At 36.3% G+C, this 15,153-nt stretch overlaps 3 protein-coding genes across 3 annotated transcripts; 1 reads left to right on the forward strand and 2 right to left on the reverse strand.

Moving 5' to 3' along the window:
* Window positions 1-6,019: 6,019 nt before the first annotated feature.
* Window positions 6,020-7,210, forward strand: LOC117114965. The gene is made up of 3 exons (XM_033258594.1): window positions 6,020-6,230; window positions 6,450-6,542; window positions 6,633-7,210. Exons 1-3 carry the CDS (start codon window positions 6,020-6,022, stop codon window positions 6,824-6,826), a joined length of 498 nt encoding a protein of 165 aa, XP_033114485.1. The 3' UTR covers window positions 6,827-7,210.
* A 945-nt stretch (window positions 7,211-8,155) lies between these two features.
* Window positions 8,156-9,641, reverse strand: LOC117114966 (protein ALP1-like). Its single transcript, XM_033258595.1, has 3 exons — window positions 8,980-9,641; window positions 8,619-8,843; window positions 8,156-8,359 (listed from the first exon to the last, which is right to left on the reverse strand). Exons 1-3 carry the CDS (start codon window positions 8,980-8,982, stop codon window positions 8,156-8,158), a joined length of 432 nt encoding a protein of 143 aa, XP_033114486.1. The 5' UTR covers window positions 8,983-9,641.
* Window positions 9,415-9,849, reverse strand: LOC117114967 (protein ANTAGONIST OF LIKE HETEROCHROMATIN PROTEIN 1-like). The gene has a single exon (XM_033258597.1). The coding sequence runs from the start codon at window positions 9,847-9,849 to the stop codon at window positions 9,415-9,417; it is 435 nt and encodes a 144-aa protein (XP_033114488.1).
* Between the last annotated feature and the right edge of the window lie 5,304 nt (window positions 9,850-15,153).

Below are 15,153 nucleotides of genomic sequence, written 5' to 3' on the forward strand. Positions count from 1 at the left end.
CATATATACATATATATATATTATATTTATATATATGTATATATATAAATAATAATAATAATAATAATAAATAATAATAATAATAATGCTGTAAAGGCAAATATACAACATGGTAGGCCCTAAATAAAAATTAAAAAGGTATCAGATGCCCGCAAGACGGAAACAAATTGGCCGTAGATCGGGAGTTCTAAATGTGGAATTGTGGATTTTCTCCCCAAGGGATGGCTGTTCTCCCTGTACCCTCCCACTGCACTGGCTCCACCCCTGCTTCAAGAATTGCCTTTTTCCAACTTGGGACCCCTGCAAATGTATATCTTTGTTGTAATATAAATGCTAAGTTTTTATTATTTATTTGAGGTATATTTATTAAAAATTCAACATCAAAAACATACATAGCAGCAACAAAGGCTGAATTGCGTATGAATTAAGAAGTAAGTATAAAATATATATTATATAATATTAAAAAGGTAGACAAATTAAAAAAAACAAAAAAATAAATACCAATATCAAAATACGGGATAACCACGGAAGGAGCATTTGTAAAACGACCGGACAGTAAAGGGAGGGGAAAATAAATCAATCAACTGGAGGGGGAAAATTTTGAGTTTATTATGTAAGCCAAAAATGGGATCGGACTTGTTTGGAATCGTTTGGTTACCGGTAATTAATTACGTTTCTTTTATTTAAATAAGCCTGCTTCTTCATATCCGGAATAAAAAAGAGTCCCCCTAGTTATTTTTGTTTTCAATACTAGGTCTATAGTGATAATCTTATACAGTATTTCTATTTGCCCTAATATACCACCAAAATCATGTGGAAAAAACTTTCCCTTTCCCTTTCAAACTTAGGGACAAGAAAATGTAGATCCAGGTTTTCTAATACTGTTTTGATTGATCGAGACATTTTTGTTTTCATTAGTTATTATTATTTTATCACTAAGATAATCACATGTCGAATATGCTTTGTTACGCGCGATTTTCCACTAGGCTCATTCCCACAGCCGTTGATTTTTTCCACTTGACCCGATGTCAAAGGTCATGAAAGCACCGAATGATAAAAGAACCGTACGAAATGACGAAAGGGCCGAAAGGTAAAAGCACCAAATGATAAAAGAGCCGAAGGGCGGCAAAAGCACCGAACGTAATGTTAAAAGCACCGAACGTAATGTTCAAAGCACCGCACGTAATGTTCAAAGCACCGCACGTAATGTAAAAGCACCGAACGTAATGTTAAAAGCACCGAACGTAATGTAAAAAGCACCGAACGTAATGTAAAAAGCACCGAACATAATGTAAAAGCACCGAACGTAATGGTAAAAGGGCCAAATAGCAAATGCGCCGAACGGAAAAGAGCCACCAAAGGCAGTAACGGCGTTCCATAGCATCCTGCTGCAGACCGGCAGCGAGGCGAGGTCAGCCACGCTTTGCAAAAAGCAGCCAGACATTGCAAAATCGTTAATGCAAAGGAATAGCCTGGGCGATACCATTTTCGCGAAGGTAAATTGACTTTCGACATAAACCTTGTAAAAAAAAAATATGATCGACCACTTTTATGGTTGCTGCCCTCTACAGTATTTCAACGTCAGGTTAAGTTATTGTAGGTGGTGGACAACTCTGGGTAACTAACCCAGTAGTCATGGTTGGGGCGAGTGGATACAGAAAGCTTCTGTATTCGGGGGTGCAGGGCGAAGGCCTTGATAAAGCAGACTAAATGTTGTGGCAGATAATGTCCTGGTTTATTTGTCTCCTGTCTCTTTTTTTTGTGCACTAATTTTTTTTTTTTCAAGACGCTCAGATGTGCTTTCCAGCACTGGTCTGTTAATCATTGGCGGATCTGGAGGGGGGGGGGATAGGGTGGCTACCCACCCCCTTCGTTTACTGTGGGAAAAAAAATTATGGTCACTCGTCTTGCGTGTGTGCTCTTCGTGTACTCTGGTAAAATATACACTTTCTATTTGAGGCCTAATTTTTTTTCAGGCGGCCACCTAAGATCATCCAGCAGTCTACTAATTCCAAAAAAAATTTCGAATGTGAGGGGATGGCCGTCCCAAAATGGTTAATGTATATGATTTCGTAAAAGTTTTCAAGTTCGAATATGAAAAAATGATGATGAAGCTGGGATACAGTACCGGTATCAAGAATGATGTTCATGATCGTTGAGAATGATTTTATTAATTATTTTACTGTGATTGGGCTATATTTAATTCAATTACATTTTGCATAAACTTCTTAAAATGTTTTATTTTTACTCCGGCAAAACTCTCTTCGTCCCCACTGGGATTGGGGGTGGAACCAGACCTCATGCCTTCCCGACGGGGAATCTACTCCCACTTAGCCCCTCCGCAGTGCCGCCACTGATTATCATGATATGTTTAACTTTATATTTCAATATAATTTTGATGTTGTCATTGTAATTGTGGTAACTACAACAGTCAGTGGCGGATCCAGGAATTTGAAATAGAAGGGGCTCGGATAAGGACTTCGATGAAAAATTATGATAATGGCACCAGGCGGCTTCCCCAAAGGCAGTAGCAGTATCGTCATTATCATCAGTATTACTTATTATTGTTATAGTTCTTTTAATTAAAATCCTTCTAATTACTGAAAATTTATTGTTCAATACGGTAGGCCTCTGACCATTTGCATTAATTATTCAAACAATAACGGTATATTATGTTCCTATATTTGAGCATTGTCATCTATTTGATTTGTTACATGTGTTATCTATGCCTAACAGAACAAAATCTATGAAATCGACAAGAATAAAAATACGAAAGAAGATTTTTCTTATTAAAGTCAGATTCCAGAGGAAAACAATTTTTTGATATGTTGTAGGTCTGATTTTTCCAGGACAGAAAAAAGTTGTTTGTTGACACAGAACTGGGGAACAGTGAATGAGATACAGATTTTTAAATATTTAAAAACTGGGGAAAAGGGGTAAAATTTTGCAGTTTTTTTAAATATTTTTAATGCACTATATTGTTCCATGTTAGTGTTAGATAAGTATATGGGAGACCATATGAGCTCCTTTCCGTCCCTGTGAGGTATTCAAAGGTATGTTTAGCAGGTGAAACACATATTTCCGCGATAGTGTTTTCTTTAAATAGCTGTGTTCGACGCACTTAACTTAATCGCAAATTAAGGCTAGGTAAATACCACGTGACCATATGAACTCCTTTCGTCTCCTGTGAGGTATTTAAAGGTACGTTTAGCAGGTGAAACATACATTTCCGCGAGAGAGTGTTTTCTTTAAATAACTTTAAATTGTGTTCGACGCACTAAATTTAATCCAAAACTAAGGTTAGGTAAGTACCAGGTGACCAGTGCAAACGTTTACTGTAGCCTGTGAGTGTATTTAAAGGTGCTGTGTGTTTTGATAACATTTCCGCGAGAGAGGGCTTTTTCCTTTAAACAGTTTTAAGTTGTATTTAATGCACTATATTGTTCCATGTTAGTGTTAGATAGGTATTGGGAGACCGTTTGAGCTCTATTCCATCCCATGTAAGGTATTTAAAGGTACATTTAGCAGGTGAAACACACATTTTCGCGAGAGAGTGTTTTCTTTAAATAGCTTTAAATTGTATTCAACGCACTAAATTTAATCCAAATTAAGGTTAGGTAAGTACCAGTGCAAACGTTTATTGTAACCTGTGAGTATATTTAAAGGTTCTGTGTGTAGTGATAACATAATTTCCGCGAGAGAGTGTTTTTTTCCCCCAACAGTTTAAGTTGTATTTAATGCACTACATTGTTCCATATTAGTGTTATAGAAGTATTTGGAGACCATATCAGATCTTTTCCATCCTCAGTGAGGTAGTTAAAGTTACGTTTTTAGCGGGTGAAACACACATTTCCGCGAGAGAGTGTTTTCTTTAAATAGCTTTAAATTGTGTTCGACGCACTAAATTTAATCCCAAATTAAGGTTAGATAAGTACCAGGTGACCAATGCCAATGTTTACTGTAGCCCGTGAGAGTATTTAAAGGTGCTGTGTGTTGTGATATCATAATTTCCGCGAGAGAGTGCTTTTTCCTTTAAAGTTTTCTGTAAGGTATTTAAAGGTTCGTTTAGCAGGTGAAACACATTTCCGCGAGAGAGTGTTTTCTTTAAATAGCTTTAAATTGTGTTCGACGCACTAAATTTAATCCAAAATTAAGGTAAGGTAAGTACCAGGTGACCAGTGCAAACGTTTACTGTAGCCTGTGAGTATCTATGTAGCAAGCTGCCATTATGTTATGTCTGTCTTTTGCATTTATATTAATAATAACTCTATGTATCAATTTTCACTCTGAGGAAAGTGGTGATCATGCTGGAAATCATGAAGCGCGTATTTTAATTCTCTGAATAATCATCTTTCGATTTTTTTAACAATTCTGACATTCAATAATCTTTCAGTCTCTTCTATGTCTTATGTCTATATACTGGTCATCCGGATATCATCATATAATTATGTTAATACTGATAAAGTTAGTTATTGATAGATATTCAACGTTATTTTTCTTGTTATTATTGTCTGTTTCACACAACTTGGAAAATGCAAGGTTGTATTAATTCTTAGATAACCACGATTACAGTGATATATCTCATTAGTTATTCTGCCAGATCATTAGGGAAAAGAGACTAACTTTCCTTTAGTAGGCCTATATTATCTAAAATTTTAATTATAACTTTATACCCCTATGTAGTGTTTAATGTATTGAAAATGCGAACAGATTATATGAAATATATCTGTTCACAATATATGAAATGTATTCGTTACACGTTCCCGCATGTCCCTGCCTCCTTTTATGGTTTATTATATTTGCTTGTTTAATCATGGAGGAATTAATTTAAAATTAGTTTAAGATTAATTCCTCTATGGCTTAATAAAGCAAGTGTTGATGTTTGTTTGTTTGTTTTTTTTTCTTAATATTAGATAATTTCATATACATACCGCTGGAAAATAATTTTGTTCGGGAAAGACGTACACCCTTAAGCAACATCGGATGTTTTATTCCCGAAAACAACCCCATTATTATTGTTTATAATTAAAATCTACATAAATATATTGAAAACTATGTTAATTTGAACTTTAAACAAACTGAAATGTAGTGAGAGCCAAGACAAATTTAAGACACCCACTGGTGTAAATAGGCCTAAGGAAAGAAAGGATCGAGACTTAAACCAAAATTGAGTGGTTGACGTGTTCATCGCACACTATTGTTAATTACAATAAGGCCTATGTATATCGAATCCTATAATATGACCTGGTATGCATCTTGATGAGTTTTGTTGTACATTATGCTGAAATATCAAATTATAAGTGGGGTGGGTACGTAATCTTAGTGGCCAAACACTTGTGAGCAAGTATACTGTCCTTGCATTCAGACTGTGTTCTCGGCACATGTTCTCGGTACATGATATTCTCGGCATACGTCAATTTTTGTAGTCTGAACGTGTGCCATAAAGGAATTTATGTCGAGCACAAAATGTTCTAGCGAGAACCCAGTTGAACCACGTTCTCGGAACAAAATGTTTTCGAACTACGACTCTGGAATGAAGTCTGAACGTGTGCCGAGCATAAAATGTTATAACTGGGCGGGCTTAAGTGACGTGACCTGACCTGCTTTGACCATTCTTCCGGGGCGCAATGTACACATGCTGTTCATGAATAGTACGGCGGTACCACTGCTCTTGATTAATTTATGCTTAGGCCTAATTTTGGTGAAAAAAACAAAATGCCGGAAACATGTACTGACAGAGGAAGCACATGGAGTGCAGTCGAAATGAATTGCGTAGTTGTAGTTTGGGGAAGAAGGGAGATAGAAGCACAGACTACATGCAAAGTATCTGGGAATAAGCAACTGTTCCAATGGGTATCCGACGATCTTGCAGAAATGGGATTTCCACGAAGACCCTGGGATCGTATAAGAGACAAATTTAATAAAATGAAGAGAGAGTACCGAGGAATAAAAGATCAGAAAAACAAGTCCGGCAACTAAAATGATGATTTGAAACTTCCGTCGTGGTTTTCTGCTATGGATGACATCTTGGGGACCAAGCCTTTCTACTGAGCCAGTTGTCATATTCGACAGCAGGGCCGGGGGTGCGCGAGACAAGAGTAGGCCTAATGCGACCGACAACAGTACCTCAGCCTCGGGCTCAGCCAGTACTTGCCACTGGGAAGCAAACGGAGACCGGGACAACGACCACTCAGATTCAGAATCCACAGTGCAACTAGAAGATTATCTTGGTAATTATTTTTTTTATTTACACGGAAATTCACTGGGGCAGAGCTGGAACACGTTATGTACAGGCTACAGCTACCCACCAGATTTCCTTTTTATTCTACTACAAGCTACTGTACTAGCATACTACTTAGCTTTATAGCTATAAGCCTAAAATGTATACTATTGATAAGCTGCTAGTGTTCATATTTATTTTCATTTAATTTATTAAAATTTTAACTTAGACACAGATGATTCGCATTCTGGAAGTACTGATGCAGCTGGATCAGGATCCACACCTTCCTCTTGTGCCTCTACAGCTAGCGGTACAGACAAAGGTGAGTTATATAGTCATTACTCAAAAGGTGGAGTGATCGGTTAATAGAGTACATGTACATAGTAATATTTATATTCATTTCATTTTTCAGAAACTCGATCAAAGAAAGCAGCAAGGAAGGGAGTCAAGAGGGGCCCAGTAAACAAAGGGAAAGCACCAGCAAAACGATCGAGCCGCATGTCCTCTGCCATCGCGCAGGTAAAAGAAGAAGTGTCACAAGAAATGAAGGAATCAGAGGAGGAAAGTTATAAACAATACAAAGAATTGATGGCACACATGTCTTGATCAGAAATACGCAATGAGGAAGTAAATAAGCAGTGGCTGCAAGTTATGGAAAATCAGATGCAACATGAAAGGGAATTCCAAGTGTCTGTCATGAACATGATGGGAGTGATGACAGCTTCACTGTCAACATTTATGCACTCATTCCCACCATCGTTCCGGACATCCCCACCACCATTCCCGATGTCCAGGCCATCGTTCCCAGCATCTTATTCCTCCTTCCAGACAAACACACCATCTTTTCCAACAACCAGAACCTCGTCGCCAATGTCAGACGTCAACCCGTCTTTCCATAACTCTACACCATCATTCCCGACATGCAGGCCACAGCAAATGTCCACACCATCTTACCAGACGTCCTCACCATCGTACCATATGTCCAGCCCATCGTTGAACATGTCTGATCTATCTTCTCAGACATTCACTTCGTCAGTCCGTATGCCCAGGTCATCAATGACTGCAGCTAGTTCTGCATTTACATTTACTATGTCCACACCGTCATTTTCGAAAGCAGTCCCTAGTCAACCATGCATTGATCAATACCCAATTAATGCCAATAACAGTGATGAAGAGGAACCAAAAACATACAAACACATTTAAGTTGTGTTCCTGGTTTCATCTATAATAGTGAACTAAATATAAGTTTCGTTTATTCTCCATTGAAGCATAAAAGTTTTGCATTAACCATTAAGTGTTTACATAGTTCAAGTGTTTAAATGTTTTTCGAATTGATTGTTATTCTAGGTAATAGACAGCAACATAACTTTTTAAAGTCTTTAATAAAACATGTATTGTACAACAATATATTTTCGTTCAAACTTTCAAATCAGTATAAAGCAAAATTGTGTATCATTTTAATGTAGGTTATAGTGTTAATACGTAGTTCACTGGGAAATTCTGTCACTTCACTAAAGACAGATTAAGCTAAGAACTATAAATAAAACAGGTACATTAATCTAGTTTAATATCAGTTACAATACTTTATAGAAATTACATATACTGTATTTATGAAGGCATTTGCTGTACTGAGGGAAAAAAAATTGAAGTATAAAGCAAAATTGTGTATCATTTTAATGTAGGTTATAGTGTTAATACGTAGTTCACTGGGAAATTCTGTCACTTCACTAAAGACAGATTAAGCTAAGAACTATAAATAAAACAGGTACATTAATCTAGTTCAATATCAGTTACAATACTTTATAGAAATTACATATACTGTATTTATGAAGGCATTTGCTGTACTGAGAAAAAATATATTGAAGAATCAGCTTTATTTCAAGTGATTAAATCGTTATGTATGTATCAAATTTTAGTCTGTGACTTTGTCCTCTTTTATTCATTACGACTAAAATGGCGTACAAGTGCATTTCTATATGCCTGGGAATTGTTCATGTCCTTAACTGGTGGTTGGTCATTCCCTATGGGTTGAATGTCTGGAGGCACATTTTCGATGTTGAAGTCTATGACATCACGCTCTACTTCACAAAGATTGTGAAGTACACAGGCAGCAGTGACTAGGTGGACTATATTTTCAACCTGAAAGAAGAAGTAGGAAGTGATTCTGCACCCTGAAAAATCATTAATTTTTATAAGAACATACACAAATGCCTAGATGTCTGTCTCTTCACTTTTTTTGTATAACATTTATAATTTTCTATTTTGTTTTCCTGAACCTAAATACTTGGCACAATGAAGCAGAAAACTTTGTAAACTTAATAGAAAACAAAGTACATAGAAGCACATTTTGTTCCATAATTGAAGAATCTCAGTGTAGATCTCTAGATTTTCTTTTTACCATGCTTTCATTAAGCTTATAGATGCTTCTCCAGCGCATCTTTAGCATTCCAAATGTTCGTTCTACAACAATGCGTGCACTGCTTAATCTAGTGTTGAAGCGATGTTGATCAGGAGTTAAGCGGCCAGTGTCAGAAAACCCCTTCATTAACCAGGGCAGTAGCGGATAGGCCGGATCGCCAATAAGAAAGAGAGGCACCTGGACACCTTCTATCTCTGCAGTTTGCTGTACATTGTATGAAAATCAATATTAAGGTACATAAAACATAAAATTATGGTGTTGCTTTAATTTTGATTAATCACTTATCCGAAGACAGATAACAAAGAATATGAAAATCAAGCAAGATTTAAGGAGGTAATACCATTGGAAGAAGCCTTCCTGCTTGAGCTCTTTGAAACAGAGAGGAATTTGAAAGCACTCTTGCGTCATGCACGCACCCCGGCCACCCCACTAGAATATCAGTAAACCTGTGAAAATATTGTAAGCAGAAATGGTGTCAAAGAAATTATACAAAATGGCAATAAGATTGGGCAAGCGTATTAAAATATTGCCTGGATTGTCCACCTGTCAAGGTGCATCATTCATATATAACATATAATCTTTGGCTAAAATATCCAACAAATAGGTTAATTTTTTCCTACAATTAAAACCTTGTATCCTTTGAAAAAAATTGTGAAGGGGACGAAGAAAAGAAACAGTTACCGGCATCGATGGTCGACAACTGCCTGCAGTATGACAGAATGAAAACCTTTACGGTTTACATAATCCTTGGCATTCTCTGAAGGGGCTGATATTTCTATATTTCTATGTGACTGCCGTCAATAGCTCCTACACATTGTGGGAAGTTGAGCTCATGTTGAAATCCCTCTAAAACTTCCTGCAGGTTTTCTCCACGTGGGAATGCAATAAGACTAGGTAGTAGATGGTCTTGCATTACTCTGCAAATTTCATGTGTAATTACACAAGCACTTGATGTCCCTACAGCGAAGAGCTCCCCAATCGTTCTGTATGCATCTGGAGTAGCAAGACGCCAAAGTGATATTGCTACACGCTTGTCAAGAGGTATGGGATTGCGGAATTGGGTGTTTTCATATTGCACGTAAGGACGAATTCTATCAACAAGAACGTTGAAGGTTCTCCTCTTCATTCTAAAGTGCGTCTTCCAGTCAGCATCATTGAAAGTAGTCAATGCATACTCCCACCAATGCCGTGGACGTGGTCGAACCCACATTTGTCTCCTTATGGTATACAGTTCGGTCATTTCCTGGAGCTGTCTCTTATACACATCTAGGTAACATTGCTCTGTTCATTCTCTGTTTGAGGTGAAGAAACAAGGGTAAAATACGGCGGATGTTTGACGATGTTGGGTTATTAACATAATGGTAGAGCATAACTACAAGACCACGGAACCTTAACTTGAATGATTGGGATATCATTAGCAATATCTTAAGCATCAAAATTGCGGATATACCGATTACTTCTGACAATGGCATGATGTTGCTTGCGCCTATACTTGGGTTTGGTTTAAAGCCTACAGTGACTCTAAGCTCCTCTTAAAATGTTACACATGCATAAATGCCAAGAACATGGTTTTATAATCTGAATGCTCGTATTTCGAAAACATTTTCGTTCGGTGTGGTATGTGAACATGTGCCGAGAACATAATGTTACGAAAACATTTTATGCCGAGTACATAATCTGAATGCTCCCACAGAGTAAAAGACATGTGTTCATACAGTGCTCTGACTACCATATGATTGACTGTGATATATAATACCAGTGTGTCAATATAGCCCTAGACAACATTGTGTGAACACATGTTGTACACTCAGTGGAATTTTTCTAAAGGGATATTGATAATACAACAGAAATTTTGCAAACTCATTTCGTTCCATGGTTTTTGGCAAGGGGTGAAGGGGTGATGCGAATACTCAGAGGGATCACTGCAAAATGATTTATCTGTATTTAATTGTTTATGACATAATGCCACATAGCTCAGTTGGTATACAATAATGAAATAATAAACTTTACATTTTATTTCAGAAAAACGGAAAGGTACTGTACATCGACGACTGTTTTTTGAGCCAAATAATTACTGAAAATGGAAAGGAAAACGTAAGTGATGTAGTTCCTGCATTTCATTTGACGTTGGTCATTAATCATTTAATACTAATTTACAAAAGCATATTTGTGGACTATATAGTTTTAGTATATACTTAGGATATATCAAATTAAACAAATATTTTTTTTTAAATGGTTTAAAAGCATATTGTGAAGGAATGAGAGATAGTTATTGGCAAACACATATACCTGCATTAACAATAATATAGAAACACAGTGATCATGATGGGGGGATGTGTGTATATAATGTGTGTATAATGATAGAAGCATAGTGGCAGAGGAAGATCAGGGGTTTATCCAGGATTATTCCTGGGTGGGTTTGTGATCATAATTTTTTTTAACCTTTTTCACAATGAAATAACAGCAAGATGTTATTAAAATGTCAATACAATTTAATAATAATAATAATAATAATAATAATAATAATAATAATAACAATAACAACAACAACAAATATTTATATAGCGCCAATTTAGAAATAATAGAAATTGCTGCCTATGAGCAGTTTAAAGCCTCGTTTAATAAAGTGCAAAAAATTCGCATGAATTGGCCTACCATTAGAACAACTGTTGTGACTAACAATATTGGCAAAGTTACACCTAATCCTAGTCCTTATCTGAGACTGCAACGCCATTGAGGATAATCTGTTGCTAGTGGGAGACAAAAAAATCGATTACAGCGCCACCACCTTCAAGCGGATGGCAGGCTCAGTTTCAGAATTGCGGTTTATATTGATGGAATTGAAATAGATTACACGTCACGCAATTGGCAAGGTCTTTCATTGCTGGTACATCATCAATGATTTTATATTTTTGCTAGAAAGTAATGTCTTTGGAAAAAATCTGGACTTTTGAACATTTTTGGGGGGTCGTACGACATTTCTGACCACCCCCCCCCCCTCCCTGTGTATAAGAGACAGCTCATGAAGATACTCATAGAAATACAAATGAACATATTGACATAAAGCATGTTGACGGGCATATGTATAGGAAACGAGAGAAAAATAATGACTGGGAAAGATACATGCGAAGCGGGAGCAGGCTATAGATTTTCACCATTGACGTCTGTCAACAAATATGTATTTCTTTAAATTTATATAGGTCCAATATGCCTAATACAGCCTCGACTAGATACCAGTACATATTCACTTTCATGAATGATCATCCTTCTGGCCCAAAAACCAGACTAGGTTCATGAATAAGCTATTTCATGAAACGCTCATTAATTCAATAATTTTATTAAATTTCTTAAAAGATTCTAGCAATGGTTTTGATAATTTAAAACAATTTGTTGTGTATTAAAATACTGTCAATGTATAATTAAGATCCTTTGGAAACCGTTAGAAAACGTTTGGGACGGGAGTGCAATTTTCAGGAATCTAGAGTTGCAACTTGCTCCACCATCCTTATTTTATCTCAGTCCTAAACTCAGTGCATGCATGCCTATGTGGGTGTTGAGACTCCTGATAATTTCCTCCTACGTTTTTTTTAATTTCCAAAACATATTTGATTAACTTAAAGTTTAAAAAGTCAAATTTAGACACATAAGAATATGAAAAGTCTAACAGTGCAATATCAAGCCATTTAGAGTTGCCACTGCAAGCCTGAATATTTTCATCCCAACCCACCTTCAACTATGTAAGCCTGACAATATTATTTCTGGCATTTAAAGTTGCTCCGTCTTTAATTATGTTTGCCACAATTCGTCTGGTAGAAAAAAAAAATTATATGAATTTTCCACATATTAATAGACTCTAAAAACGAATAACTAAGAAATTGTCGTAATTTGTTGATAGATTCGCCCCCTGGACTACTTTGGAAAGATTTTGAGAGACGCCGACCACGCCCACTTGTCGGGAACCTCAGCCTCCCTCTGTTCGGAGACCTTAGACTCCCAACCCCATCGGACCACTCCTGGCACCGCCACTGCCTTACCCCTAACCATGATAGGGCTGAGGTTGATGGTGACACGCCTGGTATTTACCCCTTTCTATTTTCCCCAAAATGCGCAACACCTTATTTGATCTAATTAAAATTTGAATGACATAATTTCAAATTAAGACAATTTAGAATAAATATATCAAGTTCAAGTATGCAATTTCTGGGCATAGTAAAATATACCGTAGTGTTGTTAAATCATCATTGATTTGTTTTCGTCTCAGCTCCAATCATGTCGGGGCTGAGGTAGGTGTAGATTTTCCTGGTATTTGCCATTATCTCCTATTTGATTTACCGTATTTAAAATTGAACGCCAGCAATATAGGCTACTGTCAATATTTCCAAGTTCAGTTCCAACCGTGGTGGTACTGAGTGTGTGTGGCACTTTTAGTACTTGACCCTCTCTTAAAATGTGAACGCCCCCTTATCAACGAGTCTAGCTACGGGGCTGAATGGAATGTGTTGAAAACGAATGATATTGCTTACATTGGTTTTGTTTACAATCATGTAGGCAGCGTTTGTTCGAGAAAAAAAACCTGCTCGGGGTGTTAATGCGAGAGAGGCGTTTATTCCAAATGCGGCTATGGAAGGGGTGTTTATTCAAAAAAATTCTGTATTTGTATTTTAATATTACGCAGCCTTTGACTGTATAGTAGAATAATAGATGGAACATTTCACACTAGCAGTCCCTAGCATACCCTACATTTTACCCACCGTCGCGTATCCCTGATCCCATATCCCTGAACAAATATTAATTACTTTGGCATGAAATTTACTTTTTACTGGTGGTAGAACAAGTCTTCTCTGTTAAGGACTATAAACCGTAAAGCCCATAGTATACAGTATACAATGGCTTGTGTGCACTATAAAGAACCCAGTACATCATTCGAGACGAGTAGGGGGATACTCCCGTGTACTGGAACAGACATCCCCTGTGGTGAATTCCATTTTAATATTGGAGTAGTTTAACCATGGTAAAATTGTCCATTTAAAAGGCATACTGTACTTTGATTTTATACCTGCAGAACACACCTTCATGAAAAGATTGAATTCGATGATGAGCAAGGAATAAGAGAGTTAGTAAAGAGTCATCCTGAATGGATGTCATTTAAAGATGAAGAGGTAAGACATTTATATATATATATATTTATGTATTATATGTATATGTAAAGTCGTTTGTATAAAAAATTACTCACATATTATCATGAGCTTAACAATTGAAAAACAGTATAAACACAGGCGCACTGATCATTCGCAATTCTTGAAATGAAGAAAAAGTATTAATATCGTTGCCAATACATTTGTATTAATTATCTACAATAATTAATCAAATTGATTTAGATGAAATTTTCTTCATTATCACTGCAAAGTATGAAACACACTCTACATCACATATCAACATGATCCCTTTTCTAATTTTTAAATTGAACTGTAATTATACATTGTAAACGGTTCAAAATATGAGATCGATTTGCGAAAGTCGGGCAAATCAGGAATCATTACTTAATGTTAGGATGAATATTGGGCTAAAATTACAAATAAATTAGTAAAATGCATAAAATGGGATCATAATCTGAATTGCTAGTATTTGTTTTCCCTGCCTAGCACTGTGAAAATAGTTCTGTGCATTTAAATGGTTGGAAAAAAAATGTTAAAAACATAGGCCTATGTTGTGATTAATCACACAAACACATATCACCGTCATGGATAGAACTTATCCTCATGGATATTTTACTGACATTCAAATGTGCAAGAAATAACCTAAATATGGTATTCATGACAGTGGTTCCCAACCTTGGGTCCGCTGATCTCTTAAGGATCCGCGAAGAATAATTGGGGACCCGCCAAATTAAAGAGGTCCACGAAAAATGTGGGTGTCCATGGTGGGACTGAGGTGGTTTCTATTTCAAATTCCAGGATTCGCCACTGTTTAATGTTTTACTTTCATAGGGAATCATTTTCTATCTATAGAACTATTGTTGGGATATGGACAATGAGTAATATTTAAACATGTGTAGAGGGGTTCGCGAACTCAAAAAGATTGGAAAGTGATTGTCAGGGATCTTTCACAGACTCCTAAAAATTAGAAATAAAATCCCATAAAAGTATTAGTATCTAAATAGGCCTAGTAAAAAGATATGTTAATGTACCCATTCCCGAATAAACCTGTCGTGGTACACCGACCAATTTATATATGCGTCAATCGGGCCCGATTGTACTCTCGAGCCAGGAAAGTCAGAACCTAGTTATGCAACTGCTTTTAACTGCACCCAAAAAGAAGTATTATCATAATTTGCACGAGTGTGATAAAATACTAAAACCCGAAAAAAAAAAAAAAAATACTTACTATTTTTGTTTGTAAAACAGAACATTAGTGCTTTTCCTAATTGCCATGATGAGAATTGATATTGAAATTACAAAGTAAAAAAATAGTTTAAAAATACATTTAAAAAAAACAATAAAAAATCATAATAAAG

This window comes from Anneissia japonica, unplaced genomic scaffold, assembly GCF_011630105.1.
Source record: "Anneissia japonica isolate Jap-2015-1 unplaced genomic scaffold, ASM1163010v1 scaffold355_len202609_cov112, whole genome shotgun sequence".
Classification (NCBI taxonomy): domain Eukaryota; kingdom Metazoa; phylum Echinodermata; class Crinoidea; order Comatulida; family Comatulidae; genus Anneissia; species Anneissia japonica.

Coding starts and splice junctions, on each gene's coding strand:
- LOC117114965 (XM_033258594.1), top strand. CDS start 6,020: ATGACATCTTGGGGACCAAGCCTTTCTACTGAGCCAGTTGTCATATTC. Junction 6,231..6,449: donor GCAACTAGAAGATTATCTTG/GTAATTATTTTT, acceptor ATTTTAACTTAG/ACACAGATGATTCGCATTCT. Junction 6,543..6,632: donor AGCTAGCGGTACAGACAAAG/GTGAGTTATATA, acceptor TTCATTTTTCAG/AAACTCGATCAAAGAAAGCA.
- LOC117114966 (XM_033258595.1), bottom strand. Junction 8,360..8,618: donor ATAAGCTTAATGAAAGCATG/GTAAAAAGAAAA, acceptor TTCTTCTTTCAG/GTTGAAAATATAGTCCACCT.
- LOC117114967 (XM_033258597.1), bottom strand. CDS start 9,849: ATGTGGGTTCGACCACGTCCACGGCATTGGTGGGAGTATGCATTGACT.